Source organism: Anticarsia gemmatalis, chromosome 12 (genome assembly GCF_050436995.1).
Source record: "Anticarsia gemmatalis isolate Benzon Research Colony breed Stoneville strain chromosome 12, ilAntGemm2 primary, whole genome shotgun sequence".
Taxonomy (NCBI): Eukaryota; Metazoa; Arthropoda; class Insecta; order Lepidoptera; family Erebidae; genus Anticarsia; species Anticarsia gemmatalis.
Window position 1 is genome coordinate 3,273,119 of NC_134756.1, and position 20,547 is coordinate 3,293,665.

Genomic DNA, 20,547 nt, shown 5'->3' on the forward strand with positions numbered 1-20,547 from the left:
GGTACGATCCTTACTAACTTCCCTTGCCTCATTCACATCCATACATCAATAGCTCAATTCTCTACTACTATCGACTACCGACAACCGACCAGTCATCGAGAAATTTTGTATGAAAATATGATCAGCGCCTCTGGCGGGCGTTGTAGGAACTATTTTGGCCGTACATTCTAAATGTCAAACTTTCGATACTCGATAGTGCCGACTGTACAGTACCTCGATTCTCTACCACTATCGACTACCGACAACCGGCTAGTTATCGACATTTGACATTTAGAATGTATTGCCAAAATGTTTCCTACGACACCCGTCAGAGGCGCTTATCAGATTTTCATACAAAATTTGTCGATGACAGTTCGGTTGTCGTTAGTCGATAGTAGTAGAGAATCGAGCTACAGAATCGCACTACTTGGCATACAGGACCGCCGGTTACGAATACTACGAACCTGACAATTATTTTGAAAATAATACGTCTTATAACAAATTAAATAATATCACGCCTGTTATACCTGAAGGTGTTCGCAGAAACGTATGTAATACAGCCGGGTTTCGTCATTAGAAATATTAATCCCATAAAATTTCACGGTAAAACTGTTTTTTCACACTACTTATGAAAATAATTAAAAAGGCGAGAGTCTAATTATTGTTGAGCGTGGTATGGCATCTGATAATTTTCCGATAATTAACTGTCGTTTAACTATCCGATTAAATTATTATCTTGTTATTTTCCAACCTTCGTATTTACACCAAGTTTTATTGGCTGGCTCTCTTTGCTGTGGCGCAGTGGTTTAGGTCACCACGCCGCAAACCATTGCATCGGGAGGTCGTGGGTTCGATTCCCACACGGGACAATTATTTGTGCGATCCACAAAAAATGGTTTCGGGTCTGGTTGTACTTTGTGTCCGTAGTTTATATGTTTGTAAAAGTCCCCGCGACACAAGAGCAATTCTTAGTGCGGGAGTTGTCTTTTAAAAAAAAAAAAAAAAAGTTAATAGCTTTGCCAGCAGTTTCTCTCGACTAGTTTTAAGAGGTACCGTTACGTCACAGTGTTCATTTAAAAATATTTTAAAGCCATTTTTCTAACTTATTTTTATTAGGTAAGAACAGCAAGTTCAAAATACTATCTAAAAACGAGTAGTTATTGAGAAATATAATTTTGAAAACGCGATGAGCTACCTAGCGTATTCCACAAGAACTAGTTCATCCGTATTCTTAAATTTCAAGCGCTCGCTACGTGGTAGAACCGAGTGTAGGAGTAAAAATTGCATGGTTCGTACCAGGTGGTAGCATGAAATCATAATTCGTATTTTTTTAGTGCTAACATAATTTTTAAGCTTCCCACTGTGACTACAGGCCTCGACAAATCTATACTAATATTATAAAGCTGAAGAGTTTGTTTGTTTGTTTGAACGCGTTAATCTCAGGAACTACTGGTGTGACTTGAAAAAATATTTTACTGTTGAATAGCCTAGTTATCGAGAAAGGCTTATGCTATTAACACACGCTACGATCATTAAGAGCGGAGTAGCAACGAAAAATGTTACAAAAACGGGACTTATGAGACGCAAGCAAAGGGGCGCGGGTCAGCTAGTCAACTAAATTTTTAATTTAGTCAAATTATAATAACTTTTACAACACCTCACTTAACACCATTAATCCAACTTTAATATAACCCGATGAATTCCAGGAGGTCTCAAAAGTGATTAAGCCAAATCAGAGTGTTTCTTAAACGATACGTGTTAATTCTCAGAACGAACTTGTTTTACACAGAAATATGTCCCAGTTGAGCAATATTACTAATTGTACGTTTTATGTATAATTAGTTTAATGTTAATTTTGATTATTGTGTAAGGATGAGGTGTCCTTGTTCTATACATTAATAGGGTTTTGGGTTTTTGTTAGGGTGGAAATGGGGACTATGTTTATCATCAATAGCATTGAAATGAAGTTTTGTGATTATACTCGGATTCAACTCATTTTACAACCGAGGTAAAGGAGATCACCCATTTTGGGAAAAATGTATGGAGTCTGAATGATCTCCTTTACTGAAACAGAAGAAATCTTAAAGAACTGGTAAAGTTTGTCTTGTGTTGCGCAACCCACTTTATTAGTCGTAGTTTTAACGAATCAATTAATTTAGAGACAATTAGGTAACAATCTGCATTTATTTTTGACTCTTCAAAATAATCATCACAGAATTCTTTCACCTTCACACCGAGTAGATCGACTAAAACAAAATTGTCTACCACACCGATAGTAAAACTAGTTTTTTTATTCTTATATTCAATAATACAAGCGAATAAAGAATCCTACATCCACCAACTTACACAATAGAAATCGAAGTAAAATTCTAGTTTTATAGTTCGATTTGCGTCTGTCGCTTACAAAGAGGTATAAAGTCGAAACATTTATCTATAACCGAACAAGCTCCGTCCCATGGGCTATAGGTTTCACGAGCATAGAAATTGCTAGCGCTACTGTTTTTTGCTTTTTGTTTTTAGGGTTCAGCAATTTAAAATAGAAAACTTTGCTATATTTTTTCATGTTTTTTTTACATTATATCTATCTATAGAATGGTTAGTGGTCAACCTAGTGTCAAAGTTGTTCAAGCCGCCCGAGAGGCTTTTGACATGGCTTAACGACTGTTGCCTTAATTGAGAACAACCGGTACCGACTTTTAACGTGCCATCCGAAGCATGGATAACCTCAGTTTAGATACCACTATGCGGTCACCTATCTATAAAGTGACCGCGCGAACGGTTGCTTAACCCACAGATCGTTTACCGACGGGCAAGCACAACTGGCTATGAGCGCCTCATTTTTTACATGGAGGGCAATTGACACGATGAATGTTGTGTTTGCCACTGTCTAAGTTTTTACTGCTGCTCTTACATACTCTTGGAGGAAACTAATGCCCACCATGCTGCGATGATGACCATGATTTGCTATAACTATCAACTCTCGACAACCGGCGAGATATCGACAAAATCTGTAAGAAAATATGGACAGCGCCCCTACCAGTATCCATATGAACTAATTTTCCAGCACATTGAATGCCAAAATATTTGATAGTACCTTCTATAGAAAATCGCATCACAGTTCAAGAGCAAACACACAATAAAAGTAACAAGTTCTCTATTCTGAACATTTTCCCCATCAGCAAAATAAGTAATATCTAGCAACCCTGGGATCTTGGCCTAGAACATAACAATATAAGTAAACTATAAAACACTAGACACACAGTCCAATTCGTACTTGACCAACATTTTTATTCAAACAAGGACGTTTTAGGTACCCTAGAAAAGGCTGAAACTCCAGCCTCTCTTTATTTGAACAGACACGTTTATCCGGTGGGATCAAAAATTCACGTTACGGCTTTTATTTCGTGCAAACTTGTGAACGTGCCTTTAAACCTTTTTGAATGTTATGATGTCTCTACTGTTTGTGTGTTACTGCTTATTTAAATTTCCAATTCGTTGTGGAACATTTTTAGCTGTTTTATTAAACTTTATCATTGCTTGATTATTATCTGATAGTAAATAATGAATTAAAATTACAAATTTCGGGTATAACCTGCGCAAAACCGAAACGCTAAATAATATGAGATAAAATGTATAAATGTGTTAATTCCCGTTAATATATTGTTGGATCTTTTATAGTTTTGCAGCTCGGAAATTTTATACCATATCGGTAAGCCAGTAATCCACAAAATTATTTGTTAAAATTTTTATGTTATTTTAATTTATAGTTTGAGGGATCCGCATGCGCTTAAACCTTGCAAGGCTATTAATTCGGCTGCTAAAATATCGATTTTGTATAGTAGGAAAACTTAATATAGTAGAAAGCCTTTGTAGAAAGTTAGACGATACATCTAGATTGCAGTAAATACCTACTGCAATGTTATTATTCAAATTGAACGATTTACTGTTTAAAAAATCTACCTCATTTTTCAAGGTAAACGTATAAATAACTAAACAGCGTTCCATTTATTATTTATGAAGCATAAAACAAGCCTATAATTTTGAAGTGTTATAAAGTTTTAAATAAACAAAACCTGTTCAGACTTTTATGGGCATGAAGGTAAGTTTTTATTAGAGCTACTTAGGTATACGACTTCAAATAACTGCGGGTAATTTAGCGCTAGATTTTTTACAAGCACAAAATAAAAACAAATATTTTGCCGGCCGCTTTTGTAAAAGTATCGGTTAGCGTAACAATTGGAAAACTGACAGATGTTTTTATAGATTTATCTATTAGATAGCTTATCAAAAACTTTTTCGTAAGTTGTGAAACTGGCTGAAAAAGGAATTCAATTCTCTTATCATGAATTTCACCGAACGTTCATGAAAAGCTTACGTGGTGCGCTGAATTCGAATATCAGCAAATCGAATTTTCAAATAGCTATCGTAAATTTTCAAAAGCAAGATTTGACATATAAACGACGAAGTGATAACAGAATTTTATTCAAATCAATTTGTGTTGTTTTTGTTGAATTTTGTTTTGACGTAACTATGTAGTTTATTTTTTATTACTTTGCAACTTTTTTGATGTATCGTTGTATTGCAGTTCTAATGGGCTATCAATGATTTGAAAATAAACTATTCTATTTTAGTTTAATTGGCGTTATATGAACTGGCGGCTAGTCCACTACACTTAACACTAACAATCCAGAAGAACCAGTATTTGACCTAAATTAATAAACATTTCAACCTTGGAAAACTGTTACATATTCACCACACATCTATGTCCAAACATTGTTTCAAAATATAATATAAAACTCACCTAATAATGCCATAAAGAATCCATAGAGCACACACATAGTGTGCCCGAAGATCCATCGATGGAATAGCGCTGATATCAACGTGAACGGGTTGCCCAGGACAGACACCGAAAAGTCCGAGCAAACCAGGTTGAATAATATTATATTGAGCGGTGTCCACAACTGCAACAAAAGAAAATACATTTTAATATCTAGATAAAGTAACAATAAGATACCAAGCGCGATTTTCTACGATCGAAACCATTGAGTAGCGAGAGTTTGACATTAAAAATGTACTGCTAAACTAGTTTCTACGACGTCCGCAAGAGGCGCTGATTACATTTTCATATTCATACAATTTTTTTTTTGATAGCTAGCCGGTTGTCGATACTCGATAGTAGTAGAGAATCGGGCGACTGGAGACTGGTAGACATTACTAATACGGAGGCAGATAACGGCACATTTTTTTTTCCTCAATTAACGACCATTTTTAACAAATTCAAACATGTACTTAGTACCTAATACCTTAGTAAATGCTTCTGTGATTTTATAGCATGCGAATGTAGATGTAGAGGCCTCGGGTTCTATTCTTTGGTTAGTCAAGATACTATCTTATAACACGGAGTTAATGTGTGCGGTATTTGGCAATGCATTGCTTCGTTTTACCTGGGACTAAAGCACAAACAACCTGGGATGAAAAGCGAAAAGTTTGGGTATTTTGATTCATGGTCAGTTGTATCAGGCGAGAAGTAAAATATATATCGTCTGACGTCGATTGTCCTAAAATTGCTAAGCAATTGAAAATAATTAATTCCAAATACAATAAGTTTGTATTCAAACATAAATAATGATAGACAAAATAGTACTGATTAATTTCTCAATAAAAGCACATCTGTAAAATGAATGGTTGCAACCAGTGGTATCATTCAATTACATACGACTGAATGACAAGCAAGCCATGCGTGGCGCGATAACGAGGCTCTTCAAATGATCGGTCAGCTATGAGCGTTTGTATTACAATCGAATGGACCAAGAAATAAAAAATATTATGCATGTAATTTTCATATAATTGTGATATGACTCTTGTTATTGTTATAAATCTGTTTTATGGAATCGTAAAATTTTGATGGTTAATTTTTATTACGTACAAATAAATAAAAGCAGATAAAAGGAATCAAATTACCACGCTTAATATTTGCTAAGGGCATCGGTAAAGGTATATTTATGTCTTATGGAAATATGGCAGCATATTTTTGGGAATAATATAAGCATAGCGAGCACCTCTGTTTTCAGATAGTACCTTGATGACTTCAACTCCCAGGTTTATAAAGTAGGTATCCGTAATAAAAATATTAACCAATTTTTTCCGCGATTGAACAAACCCAATCTACGTCTCCCAGATTAAATTCAAATTTTGTGTTACTGTCACCATGGCAACGGTAACTAGGCCGTTTTAATTACCTACTCCTTAATGTTGTCAACTTATAACCCATTCCCTTAATTGCCTACATGTAAAGCTATCCTAGATGATCAATAATATAGCGGAGTACGGATTATTGCGCAATATTACGAAATGAAGATTTTATTTACTGAATACCGTACGTAAATAAAATACAGATACAAAATAAATTGACCTTATTATCAAATTAAACATATTGACCGAATAAGGTTTTGGAATTGCGCAATAGTTTACATGGATGTCGGTAGATTTGAATGTGCAATTTAATTGTAGGATTAGGAGCGGCCAGATTGAGACCGCTTAAAGTTTACTAGTTCATTTTTTTACGCTGCATGTATGCATTAGTTTTATGTATACGGGAATTAACGCAAAAACATGCACTAACATTAGAATGCCTGCCGTTTCGCGTTAATTCCCGTATCGTAATCTATATGAAACATGCAGCGTGAAAGTTAAAAGTAATGATTGCAGTAGCTCGATTCTCTACCACTATCGACTACCGACAACCAACTAAATATCGATAAAGTTTGCAAAAAAATATGATCAGCGCCTCTAGCGGGCATCGTAGAAACTATTTGGCAGTACATTTTAAATATCAAACTCTCGATACTTGTCAGTACCGACTATAGAGTATTACGGTTAGTGTTAGTGTAACCTGTAGTGGTATTCCACTACAGGTTACACTAACCGTTGTCGAACAGTCAGCCTGTGATTACGGCTAATCGTTAGTTTATATCATGGCAGTGAATTTGCAAATTCACGTTACCTATTACTAGTCATGGGCCTCATACATAACAGTCATAACACATCTTATCCATCTAGAAGCTTACTACATAATCCCAATATTGTGTAGTCTTCATAAAAAATGGCTCAGTGATTTGACGTTACGTAACGCGATTGTTTTTGACAGGGCTAAAGCGAAGTGTCTAGCTGATGACATTGCGTGGGCACGTCTCATGGAAGCTTGTAGTATTCGTGATGTACTACGAAAAGGTCAGGTAACGACTACTGTATGATTGTGTGTATGGATGTAGGGAGGGATTTGAAGTTTAGAGTTTTGAATGTTCTATCAAAAGTATTTTTTTTTTATGAAGTATTTCAAAAGTCTAACATTTTTGACTAAAACTACTGTTTCGAAAAATCTACTGGCTCGTAAGAACCTTTTTTAATTATTCAATGTTTTCCCTTCTCGATTTCCAGTAAAGTTTCCTAATTGCAAGTTCATAACTGAATATCAATCGCGAGATCAATGACCTCTTGGGCTTTTCATTGTGTTTTTATTACATTATATAATTACAATTTATGCCTCACGTATGATATTTTACTAGTTCACTCAGATTCTGAGAGATAGTCTTTCAGGTATTGTTTTTGGTTTCGTGAAGAAAAACACTTAAAAAAATCATTTTGTAAATCATGTTGATTATGTTCGCATGCGCGATCATAATCAACAATTCTAGTAATTTCAGTCATAACACACACTTCATACCAAATCTCTATTCCGTATTTACCATTTACTTTCATTTTCATGTTTTCATACGTTTCAGAGGCGTTACTCGGAGATCAGTGTGAAACATCCGTTGTGTTACAGTTACGGAAATTACCTGCCGGCTTCGGTAACATTACGTTGCGGAAAATGACGTAAGAATGCGTGTCATGTTAAAAATAACGCGCTTGAAATACTGCCAGTTGTATGCCACATAAGTTTAGAAATCGAGGTAGTTTATCGAGCACCCGTTTGAATAGCACCTTGACGAAAAGCGCCTAGCCTAGTCCACGAAGGGCACCCATCAATATATGTATTTGGCAGGTGCTATTTGAACGGGTGCTCTAGAGGGACTACCTCTAGAAATCTGTGTAAAAGTTTACGATAATCAATATAGTCATAACTTTTAAACTCTCGTTGCTTTGCATGTTTAATGTACTGGCTGCGACCACGGCGAGTGCAACCTGCGCCGAAACGTTAGGCATTTTAAGGTAAAATAAGTGTTCTCGATAATTCCCGTATTCTATTATACATTAATCAAGTTAGTGTCTTTAACTTTAATTATTGTACAAAATAAAACTCAAGGCCTAACTTCCTCGTTTGGGAGGTGACCCTTGCCCAGCTGTGTGACAGTAAGAAGTTAAAAAAAAGAAAAAAACTTTGACAAAACTTATTTCAGTCGCTAGGGGGTGTAGCAAAAGTTTGACGCTTAAATGTACACAGAAATTAGTTCCTACGACGCTCGCTAAAAATATTTTCATTGTTGATAACTATAGCCAGTTGTCGATATTAGAAAAATGAAGTAAATGAGTAATAAAGGAAATCGCTTTATTTGATCAGGAGTCTTCGATTTATTTCTTTAGTCGCAAATCCATTACAGACAGTCAGACAAACAGACTTTAATACATATTTGTACTATCTATACTAATATTATAAAGCTGAAGAGTTTCTTTGTTTGTTTATTTGAACGCGCTTATCTCAGGAACTAATGGTTTGATTTGAAAAAATATTTCAGTGTTAGATAGCCCATTTATCGAAGGCTACAGGCTATATATCGTCACGTTACAACCAAAAAGAGCAGAGTGCCAGTAAAAACTGTAACAAAAACGGAGAAAATTTTGACCCATTCTCTCTTATGTGAAGCAAGCAAAGTTGCGCGAGTCGCGTTGTGTTACTACACAATAGTGTTACTATCCATACTAATATTATAAATGCGAAAGTAACTCTGTCTGTCTGTCTGTCTGTCTGCTACTCAATCACGTCTAAACTACTGAACCAATTTGCATGAAATTTGGTATGGAGATATTTTGATACCCGAGAAAGGACATAGGCTACTTTTTACCCCGGGAAAATGATGCATTTCCCGGGAAAATTCAGAAAATTCAACGAAGTCGCGAAACAACAATATTATAATGACATTGAATTAACAAAATTCCGTTACCATGGCAACTGTTTTAATGGCGGATATGCCTTAGCGCGACTTCGTTATAATAAAAGATATAAATAATTTTGAGAATATTTTTAGTGAAAAAAAAGGTTATTTTATATCATCACGCTACGACCAATAGGAGCAGAATACCTAATAGTAAAAAGTGTTACAAAAACGGGAAAAATTTTGACCCATTCTCTCTTATGTGACGCAAGCGAAGTTGCGCGGGTCAGCTAGTTGTAAATAAACCGTCTCCAATATTTGCCAATTTCAACAAATTGTATTTCACAATTTGGCAGTCTACCAAATTTCGTGTTGTTTTAACTTATTGTCATAATTTAAATATGCAGTTTCTGTTCATAAATTCCTATCCGTATTCAGTATCTGAAATATAAACAAGTTGGATTGTTTGGGAAAAATCGTTAACGAGAGAAAATAGCGCAAAGATAATTTGGTATGGGCGGTAGTGTATAGCGCTGCTAAACACGAGGTTTCGAGTTCAATTCTCAAGTTGGAAAAATACCTTGTTTCTTTCAAATGTAAGAATATTACTTAATGGTAGTCCGCGGTATTTTTTTTTTTTTACTAAAACAAGACAAGGATATGTCTCATTTAATTTGTCGCAATAATTACGAAGAGAAAAACGTAGCAACAAGAATGCCAAGGACTACTATCCTGAGTAATAAAATTTCAAGGTTAATTAACATTCATCCAACAACGTCCAAAACGGTCCCATCTTTCAAATTCAGGGTACAAGCTCCTTCACCGTAAATAAGTGGATGTTTTGTTCCTCTACCTGACCCATAATCAATTAGTCACGTATAAGGACATTCGCGGCAACTAAAACCGTAAGATCCTAAAGCCTTCAAAATTCAATGTAGTTAAGACCTTTTAGTTACGAGGGACTTTTCCCACATTTATCTTTAGTAGGTCAATAAGGCGGCCGCCAGTGTCAATTTTGTTGGAGCCTTTTATGAACGATTTCCTGAATCCTTTGTCGCTGTTTCCATGTGATTTTTTACTCGTTCTTTTGCGTAAGGCTTTTGATAAAGGGAATTGATGTGTGGTAAGATTTTGGTTTGTGACGTCATAAGTTTTTCTTTGTTACCAGGCAATGTTACTTAATATTTGGAAAGGATAATAAAAATGTAGAATTAGCTTTACGCTAAAGGTTTCGCCTGTTATAGCCCAATAACTTAGTAGATAACTTTCTATGCAAGGTTTGCGGCAGGTAGAGATAATAATATACGAAATTGAGACATGGGTAACGAGCAACCTTATGCAGCTGACGGTGACTTGTTTGATACACCTACTTTATTTTAGAAATACGTATATTACGTTTATTATTTACTTGTATTCGCTGTAATCTATGAAGTTGTGTAAAAGTTCTTTCTTTGTGAGGATATATGAATCTATCCAACAATAAATTACTCTTCAAATAAAGTTATCAGACGACGCGAAGCCTAGGTCTTTGTGTGTAAGGTAGAGTCGCTATTTCTGAAATATCAGTTAGTGTATCCAGGATTGTGGTACTATAAAATGTATCGTTTTGTATACAAGCTTCTTCCGTATGAATACCGTTGCGCCAAAACCTAGCGCAAGATCCTGCTAAAATTCAATTTTTGAAATTACATAAGCTCGGAGTGCCCGCAAAAGGGTCCTTCCGAGGCACGTTTGTTACATGGCCAAGTCGTTCCTTCAAACGTGTCCGTAAAACGTGCTTTGAAGACAGTAACGTGACCGGCTAGCCAATGTCGATGTCTTTGTTTAAATTGAGGGTAATTTGTAAAGTCGTTGCCTTTTGTATCGCTAATAGAATGTTCGGTGTACATTGTTGTTGTTCGAGTGGAGTTTTGTCCGTCTATTTTTGAGTGATTCGGGCTGGTTTAATGGGGTGTGATGTGTTTTTGTTGTGAGCTTGTTTTTTATCGATAATGTTTTTGGGGTTTTCTGCTGTGTTTTGATGTGTTGCGTTATGATTTTTGGATAAATATATTGCAATATTGGTTGGTAAGGTGAAGCACGTCGTAAAATATGAGTAATTGGTGTTTACAACTTAATCGCCGGAAATTCAATCATTGAACAAGAAAACACGTTAGTTTAGCGGTATCACCACTCCTGGATAAGTGTTAGATAGTTAATAGGATGGAGTTTTGACGGTAGTTTACATACCTTTCGTGACACTCTATCCAACTGGTAAATTATCTGACATTTATTCATAAGCGAAGTCAAATAAAACTCACTCAAAGTTATCCTGGTAAAATAAATATATTTGGTCAGCAAATTTTACATACTGTCTACGATGTTAGTGCTATATTACAAAAAAATCTTAAATCATCATCATTATTTGATTACAATAGTACAAGCTTTGCTTAGTTTGGAATAAATGACCGTGTGTTGTCCAGTGATATTTATTTATTTATTTATCCTTATATATTTCTAAATACATAACGATACATTCACAAAATGCAACCAAACATTACAACTTTGTGCGTTTTATCCGTTTTTTGTTATGAAACCCAACTCCGGATAGGGAGACGTTTCGCGTCGCCTCTTGTGTCAAATTATTGGAAAAAAAAATATTGAGAGATATTCAATCTTTAATGATGTTCTCATAAATAATTGCTTTATACTTTATACCGTTGCTATGAAGTTATAATGTGAATATGAGATTTTCTTCGCTATTTTTCGAAGGTTTATGTTAAAAGCGTATTGTGTGATGAAGATTTATTCAAATTTAGGTTTCGGCGAGAGATTTGAATAAATAGACTTTAGATATTTTGTGTAAATCTAGGATAAGAATTTTTGCTTGTAATCTAACTTAGATTGACAAAATAGTAAAAAAAATATTTTTGCAGGAAAGGTTTTGTTTTTAATTTTCTACAAAAGATATTGTTTTCGATGTATCACAGCAACTTGTTTAGTTTATTCCATTTATGCTTAGGACATTGTTATTTGGTCTCTGCCTACTACGAGAAATAAGCGTTACTTTATGTGAGTATGTCTTACTATTGTCGCTTGATATTTGATACACTTTGAAATGTCATATCAATTCTCCATGCCATACCATGCACTGTCAAACGTTAAGTCCTCGAACCTCTATCATAAAGCAAATTTGACACACGACACGTTTTGTTGACATCAAGGGTACAATTGATACCTGCCAAATGATTCATACACGCATAACACATCGCTGTATATTATGAATAGCTGACTCGCGCAATTTTCTCCGTTTTTGTAACATTTTTTTGGTACTCTGCTCCTATTAGTCGACGCATGATGATATTTAGCCTATAGCCTTCCTCGATAAGTGGGCTATTTAACACTGAAATAATTTTTAAAATCGGACCAGTAGTTCTTGAGATTAGCGCGTACAAACCAACAAACTCTTCAGCTTTATAATATTAGAATAGATTATAATATTAGAATAGATTAGAAGACCGCGCTTATTTCACGTGTAAAAAAGTATATGACTGACCTCGGATTGTGTACTATCATCTTTCAAAATTATTATCTTATTTAATTTTGCGGTTTGCCTGTCAAAGCCTGACAAAAAGACGAGCAGACTCTCAATACAACAATAGCTTGAATTTATTTACAATTCAATATACACATGGTATAAATGTACAAAGAAGTCCAGGCACAATAAATATATTCTTACAAATCTAAAGTAAAACAAAGCTTGAAATTCCAGGAATGTAATCTTTTATCTTAACATAATATGCGTAACAAAACTAGAGTCCTATCTGCTTTTAATAAAAGACTGAATAATATAAGTGAAAGAGGTTATAAAGAAAGTTATATCTCTGAAATGTATTTTTTTGTACAAGTTTTTCTTTCAAGACTTCAGAGTCAATGATCTGTATTGATATTTATGTAAATGAGTCTTTTTGTTAAGGTACTGCCAGATGACACGTGGATCTGCAACGAATAACACTGCGAGCAACGACAGTTTGACATTTAAATGCACTGCAAAAATAGTTTTTACAGCGCCCACTAGACGCGTTGATCAGCTTTTCATAAAAAAGATATTACAGCTGGTGGTCGATAGACCATAGCAGTTAAATATTGCGTTGCACTAAACCCAAAGTACCTAATGTAAACTATAGTGAAAAACTAGAACTAGTTCTTTTAGCAACCTATTTTCCGGAATAAAAATCACGTGAATAAACAAAGTGCAGGGTTAAATTCCGTTCTGTAGCTCGATTCTCTACCACTACTACTGACAATCGGCTAGCTATCCAGAAATTTTACAAGAAAGTCTGCTAAGCGCCTTTACCGAGCTCCGTAAGAATTATTTTAGTAGTACATTTTAAATATCAAGCTCTTGATACTCGACTGTGCCGAATGTAGAGAATTGCGCGACTGCAGCGTTTGATGCTCACTTGATGTAACAGCACAAAGTGTGGTACAACCTTTATCATCAGAGTATTCAAAGAAGGTTCATACTTCACATCAAATGAAAAGTTATGACTTCGGTTATCATTGAAGCCTATATTGAATTTTCTTATTGTTATTGTTGAGAGCTGTCTGATGGAAAATTTGAATGTAGGCCAAAGTTGAAATAAAATGGTTATACGCATAACAAAATAACTAAACCGTAGTTTTAAAAAAATAATATTTTGTTTAAATACGTATTTACTACTTAAGGCACTTTTTTGTTTTCCGACTTTTTCATAAGAGTAGTTTTAACGCATTCACTGCCCCCGACACGCCTGTGCGCTTCGTAATGCAACACTGGGTGCCACTAAAATCCACTGGGCAGTAATCGTGTTAACCACTTTCAACTATCAAAAACAGAATAACTATCGTTTGTAAGATAAACTGATTAGTGTCCTTAGCGTTCTTCACAAGAACAATTTTTCCAAGTAATTTTCATCTTCTCTCTACAGAATAATAAAGTACCAGAAAATGTTTTCACCAAGACTTTATTTGTGACACGTGTACAAATCACGTTATTTTGAAACGTTAAATTAGAATATCGTATAAGCATCTCTTCCAAACCATGCGAAACTTAAAGGTACATTAACTTCAAAGTCTATTCCATTGAGATTAGAACCGGATAACCTTTATACCTTCCGGGTTTTAACTTTGTTCAATTGCCTTACTTTGTAAACGAAACCGGGTGAGTAACGGTCAGAAACGTTAGGGTAGGAGCGAGGCCACGTAATGCGTTGACGGTACGGCGTCGTAAGGTGCCGGTCGCTAGATCGTAATGTTAGAAAGTAATACTAAGGTCTGAAATTTTAAAGAATTGAAGAGTTCGCCAGTGAGGGATATTGCGTTTTGACCGCCCGATTTGTAAAAGACAACTGAGAGTTCTTTGCACTGTATCTACGTTCAGTTTGCTTTCTAAAACACTTACTTATGTTCAAGTGGTTTTGGTGACATATACCGCAATTTATTTAAGCGATAGGGTGCTATAGTACAAGTTAGTTTAGTGTCACCCCGTGCATCGTCTTACAGGAGTCAAGGTGAAAAGTCGATTGTGGTGTAAGCCGCAAGGCGACCCATCGCGACCCGTGATGCGTCGCCGTGCGCCATGATATAGCGATTTGTAAGTAGGATTATCATCATCTATCCGGCTCCTCACTACAGCATCAACGCATCGTGTGTACTTGCTCTTAGGACTAGACCATAAGATACGTTGACGCGGTGTGGTGATGCTCTACTAACATTTATAACGCTTGAATATGAATCTTGTGCTACTGTGCCTGGTAGTCCATTTAAAGCACTTCGTATAGCACCTAGCCTACTCCACGAAAAGAACCTGTCAAAATATAGGTGAGTAAGGCTAGGTGCTATACGAACGGGTGCTCTAGGTAGACTACCAGCTACCTCTACTGCGTGACGTTGTTTTTGCGATGCAACATAGTGCTGTGGCTTCACCTTTACTTTGCAAATGAAGCCAAGTGAGTAACGGTCAGTAACGATAGAGTAAATTGCCGGTTTTCTAGAGTGCTACGCTATATAATGTAAACATGTTTACATAAGTGTATGCACACATTTTGTATGCGTTTCAAAGGTTACTCTTTGTGTACACTTTTATATAGATAGCAATTATGCTAAAGACTTTTGCCGCAGTGGTGCGATTACGAAGTACAAGTTTGTTCTTTCCAGCGTAATTTAGGTAATATTCTTGACCCGGCAAACGTTGCTTTGCCATATAAATGTAAAAAAAAATTGTGTACTTATGCGTATGAAAAATAGCCGTTGGCCGATTCTCAGACCTACTCAATATGCTCACAAAGTTTCATGCGAATCGGTATTGCCGTTTCGGAGGAGTATGGCAACGAAAACTGTGACGCGAGAATTTTATATATTAGATAAGTATTTATATAAATATGATTAGAGCACACTCTTTAATATTAGATCTGAGGCAAAGTCCTGCAAAGTTTTAGTAATAGCAAATCTCAATAATGTACTAAAGTCGACTAAAAGCTAGAATAATACTACTGATTCACATTCATGTACATATATTTCATGAAGTATATGAATATTCGTACTCGCCGGTCTGTATTCTATTTCCAATAGATTTTGCGACAAAATTGTCAAGCCTTATGCTATTTTCTTTGGACTACGTTGATTGAAATTGGCTCTCCGTCAGATTACCTCGTTTTCGAGTTCAGTCCTTTACAGAGGTGGAACCCGTATAGTTCACTGATTGGACTGAAAATAGACTGTCATTCTACTGCATTTGTCACAGTTCGAATCTTGGCTCTGTTTGTCTTAACTGGTAGGAAGACTTTACCATATACCGATTAAAAACATTCAAAAGAACGAATATTTTGTAATTATTTAAAGTTATTTTGTAACTGTAACATATCATCGAAGGCAAACATTTCGGTAATTTCCAGTAGCTTGATTTGTACAGTCGCTCCTATCGAGTATCAAGAGTTGACATTGAAAATATACTAAACAATTTGTTCCTATGGCAACCACTAGGGGCGCTAATCAGGTTTTCATACAAAGTTTCTCGATACCTACCCGGTGGTCAATAGTCGATAGGAGTCAAAATCGTCCTTCCAGTACCTGTTCTTTGCCTCGACATAAATTACGTATTTATGTACTTAAAAGACCGTTTATCACATCTCTTACGAATAATACAGTACAAGCTTTGTTTAGTACACAATCAGATAACAGTATACATATTGTCCAAAGATATATATCAACTGATAAAATTCCCATTATAAAATTCAATACCTTCTATTCCTCAACCGGAACTTCACTAAGTAACAAAATTATTCGAAGCACGTACAGGCGTTCGAAAATTCAATTGAAAGCGACCGATACGAAGTCGGCTTGACTGAAATAGATCACCTGAATGATATCATAGAAAATTGAAGTTATATACTTCGCTTTTCTTGTTTGTTATTTCTAAAATAACTGTTGAAGCTTTTATCTATACTAATATTATAAAGCTGAAGAGTTTGTTTGTTTGTTTGATTGATTGTTTGTTTGTTTGTTTGCTTGAACGCGCTAATCTCAGGAACTACTGATCCGATTTGAAAAATTCTTTCACTGTTAGATAGCCCATTTATCGAGAAAGGCTATAGGCGATATATCATCACGCTACGACCAATAGAAGCAGAGCACCAGTACAAAATGTTACAAAAACGGGGAAAATTTTAACCATTCTCTCTTATGTGACGCAAGCGAAGTTGCGCGGGTCAGCTAGTATCGTAATACAGGTATAGGCATTTACTTCTCCTTAATCGTAATATTATTAAACATTATCATAAAATAATATAATTCGTTTTTTGTACAAGGATATTACTACATAACGCAATTTCATTGGACTGTAAACTGTAGCTCAATGCTCAACGACTTTCGATTACAGCACAATCGGCTTGCTATCGATACAATTATTGTATGAAAGTCAGAACAGCGCCTCTAGCGGGAGACTGGATTGGAACTAATTATGCAGTACCTTTTGAAAGTCAAACTCTCGATACTCGATAGTACCGACTATAGAGAACCTCGTTAATGTCATTTGGTGTAAAAAATATAGCTTCATATTAAGTATATGACCTATATTTAGAATCGTATCATACAGAACTTAATACACAAAGGTACTCGCTGTATTTCACGTTGAAATAATATATATCTTAATTGCGAATAAACGTTTAAGCTTGTTACCTTGTTAGGCAATACTTACATAACACTAATAGGCAATTAATCGCTATTACTATATCTCTATACCTCTAGTTTTAATTAAAATTAGCTTATTTGAACTGTAAATGATACGGGAATGCAGACTTGTTGATACAAAATATATTTAAAACTAAATAGAGAATTGGTGTATTATTTTGTTTCGCTAAATATTTGTTCTGTGAAATATAGACCATTCTCAGAATACTTATTAATTACTATTATTGAAATAGCTTTATTTCTGTGGGTCTCTTTTTTTTAGAAAAGACACCTCCCGCAATTGGACGTCTTGTGTCGCGGAGACTTTTACAAACATACAAACGACGGACACAAAGTACAACTAGACCCGAAACAATAATTTGTGGTAGCGGCGTGGTGACATAAACCGTTGCGCCACGGAAGCAGTCTTTCGTTTATACTTTTTCAGCAAAAGGACAAAATCGATTTGTGTCAAATTTGGCACAATAAAACACATTATAATAGAAGCTTATTAGTTTAAGATTTTTCTCACAAAAAACTATAAATCTCTCTGGGAGCACGGTGAGTGGCCCCGCCAAGACGAACCAAGCGAAGCGTAAAGGCACTACCTACCTTTTCTCAAAGCGATTTTTCGTATTTTTTAAACTCCATCACTTGCGTTTGGACCCTTTTATAAAAATCTATTGAAATATAACTATGCCAAATTCCTCTGTTCCTTAAAGCCACCCTTAGTGATAATCAAAACATTTTTCAGAACATTTCAACTTAAAAATAAAATTTTCTCGTTCCCCTTTGTCACTGAAAGAGGCTTAAACTAAATGAACTTTACAAAAAAGCTTGAAAGTCTGACATCCAGTCTTACCGAAGGGTATCGTGTAATATTCAAGATAACTGGGTTGTGGACGTCAGATAGGCAGTCGCTCCATGTAAAACACTGGTATTCAGCTGCATCCGGTGGGACTGGGAGCCGACTCCAACACAGTTTGGAAAAAAAGGCTAAGCTGATATATATGAACGTTACAAAAAAATATCACAATACAAACAGGGGAATTTCTGTCGTTATAAAATAAGATAAGAGTACCAGTATTGTGAGGTTAAAGAATTACTAAGTGGATTGTCTGCACGTAATACGGTAGAGATAAATGCTATACAAATAGTAGTCTTTGACACTATGAAAATATCTTCACATAGTAGTATTAAGGTATTTTTCGCATAATTGTTTGACCTTGTGTCTGATTTGTTTAAACCGTTCGAAAGCTTTACGTTCCTTTGTTTACGTAGTTCGCCATGCATAGTAGACTATTACTTGATTCTTGTAAACGTGTTGTTGAACCTGTACCAACGCGACGTTTGTAGAGTTTTGTTCGTCGTAACACAGATGAGTTAAAAGACGTATAAGACACTGTTCTATTACTTAAATTATATAAATAAATCGTAGATCAGTCATGAGCTACATCAGTCGACAGGCACCGGGCAGAGCGGCGCAAGCTATAGAGAGAACTTGAGTTCGTAGGTTGGGACTTAATTTTAAAGCTTTCAATTTAAGTGGATAATTACTGTTTCCTTAAGTCGAAGCAACTGAAATATAGCCGACATTTCAATACTTAAAAAATATTTAGCTTACATGCGTATAGTTTTTTTTACCCGTTATTGTCTCACTGCTGGGCTTTCAGAACACCACGTTGGTCAAGTGCGGGTTGACGACTTTGTTACATGCTATGAAATAGTATTGCTAATAACATAAAAATATAGGAATGATGAATCTAAAGTTTATTCAGGAATACACGTAAAAGTAAAATCTTTAACTAAAACGCAAGAAGTTTGTTATGGTCATGGATCAATCTGCGTTGTCATAGCTTAAACGTCTCATGTAGTTTGACCTAGAAACTACCACAATCAGTAAGGGGTTGATTGACACAGTGACCCGTAGTTAACTCTGTTTGTCAATCGCTCAGCCTGTAACAAGAAGCTGCTCTGAGTGCTTATAATGAAACGATACAAGATTGCTTATAAGATGTGTCTTATATGAACTTCAAGACATTCTTCATAGTGTTCTTATTCTTTTGCGACAATAGTCTTTTTTCTTTGTTTTACGGTGTACTGGCTTATTTCCGCAAGTACGCGTTGACGATTTCGTGCCTAAAATTTGTTTGCTAGTTGACATTAAAACTTTTGTGTCATGCCAATCAAGTGAGTAAATGAGGCACTCCGACCGTCACAATAAATCATAGTTTCTATAAGTTTAATTAATTAAATATTGTTAATTTTCACTGCTGTTATTCTTAACTTGTATTGTTAAAAGTAGTAGGTAACTATAAAATCCATAACATGAATGACTTTTGGATGTATCTTAGTAGGTACTTACAACACACCAAAGAAGGAAGCTGACGCGAAACAATTTATTCAAGATCGATTCTAAACTTACGAGAAGGTTTCAACCGAAGCCTTTAATCTAAGGAAGTTAAACTTTCAGGCCACGATAGTCTTTATCAAGCCTTTAAGTGTAATACTTATAAACGTACTTCCTAAGGGTCGGTAAGACATTAAGAAGTTTCCTAGTTTAACACACTAGAATGTCTTTTTAGTGATTTTTCGGTCGTAACTTAAAACTTAATAGTATAAAAAGGAATATTCTACTTAACCTTGTAAAAAAGTTACGATCATATAAGTAGCAATGTAATACCGATTTTACCAATTTTGAATAAATATCAGTTAGCTCATCAAATATAATTTTGACAGTTGTTTCATACAATTACTGTTACTTTATTAGTCGAAAAGGTTACCTGGCACTTATAACTTATAACTGGAACCTAAAGGTACCATTTCAGTTTTAAAACCATTTATTTTGCAGATGGCGTTACTACACATGTACACCAAGTATTGATTTATATTTTTTTTATATTAAAGCAAAAAAATAATAAAGCCTTTGTGACAGTGGTTTCCAAGAAAATCACACGCAATGTCATTTACAATTAACTGAAGCACAAAGTATGTTCTAGGAATTGTATGTTTTTATGTAATGTGGTACGAATATAAAATATATAATTATTCCTGCGATATTTAGAAACCTGTGTTGTCTAAATAATGCCCTATTTACTTTTCAATAGACATCAAATAAAAGATGTTATTTAAATAAAATATAGGTTTACAAAACATTGTGACAGTGATAATAAAGTGACATTTAAAATCACTTTTAGAAAATAGTTCTTGCAAAAAACATCGGGGGCGTTGATAAGTACTTCAAATAAAAACAATAACTGGACCTATCGTAGGTGGAAATCACTCTTTA

At 35.1% G+C, this 20,547-nt stretch overlaps 1 protein-coding gene across 1 annotated transcript in view; it reads right to left on the reverse strand.

The window, feature by feature from the left end:
* The window catches only part of LOC142977311 (pinopsin-like), a 116,939-nt gene that overhangs the window by 48,027 nt on the left and 48,365 nt on the right, over nt 1–20,547 (reverse strand). The window contains exon 3 of the mRNA XM_076121129.1: nt 4,781–4,940. Coding sequence (XP_075977244.1) covers nt 4,781–4,940 — 160 coding nt within the window. The remainder of the gene's footprint in view (nt 1–4,780; nt 4,941–20,547) is intronic.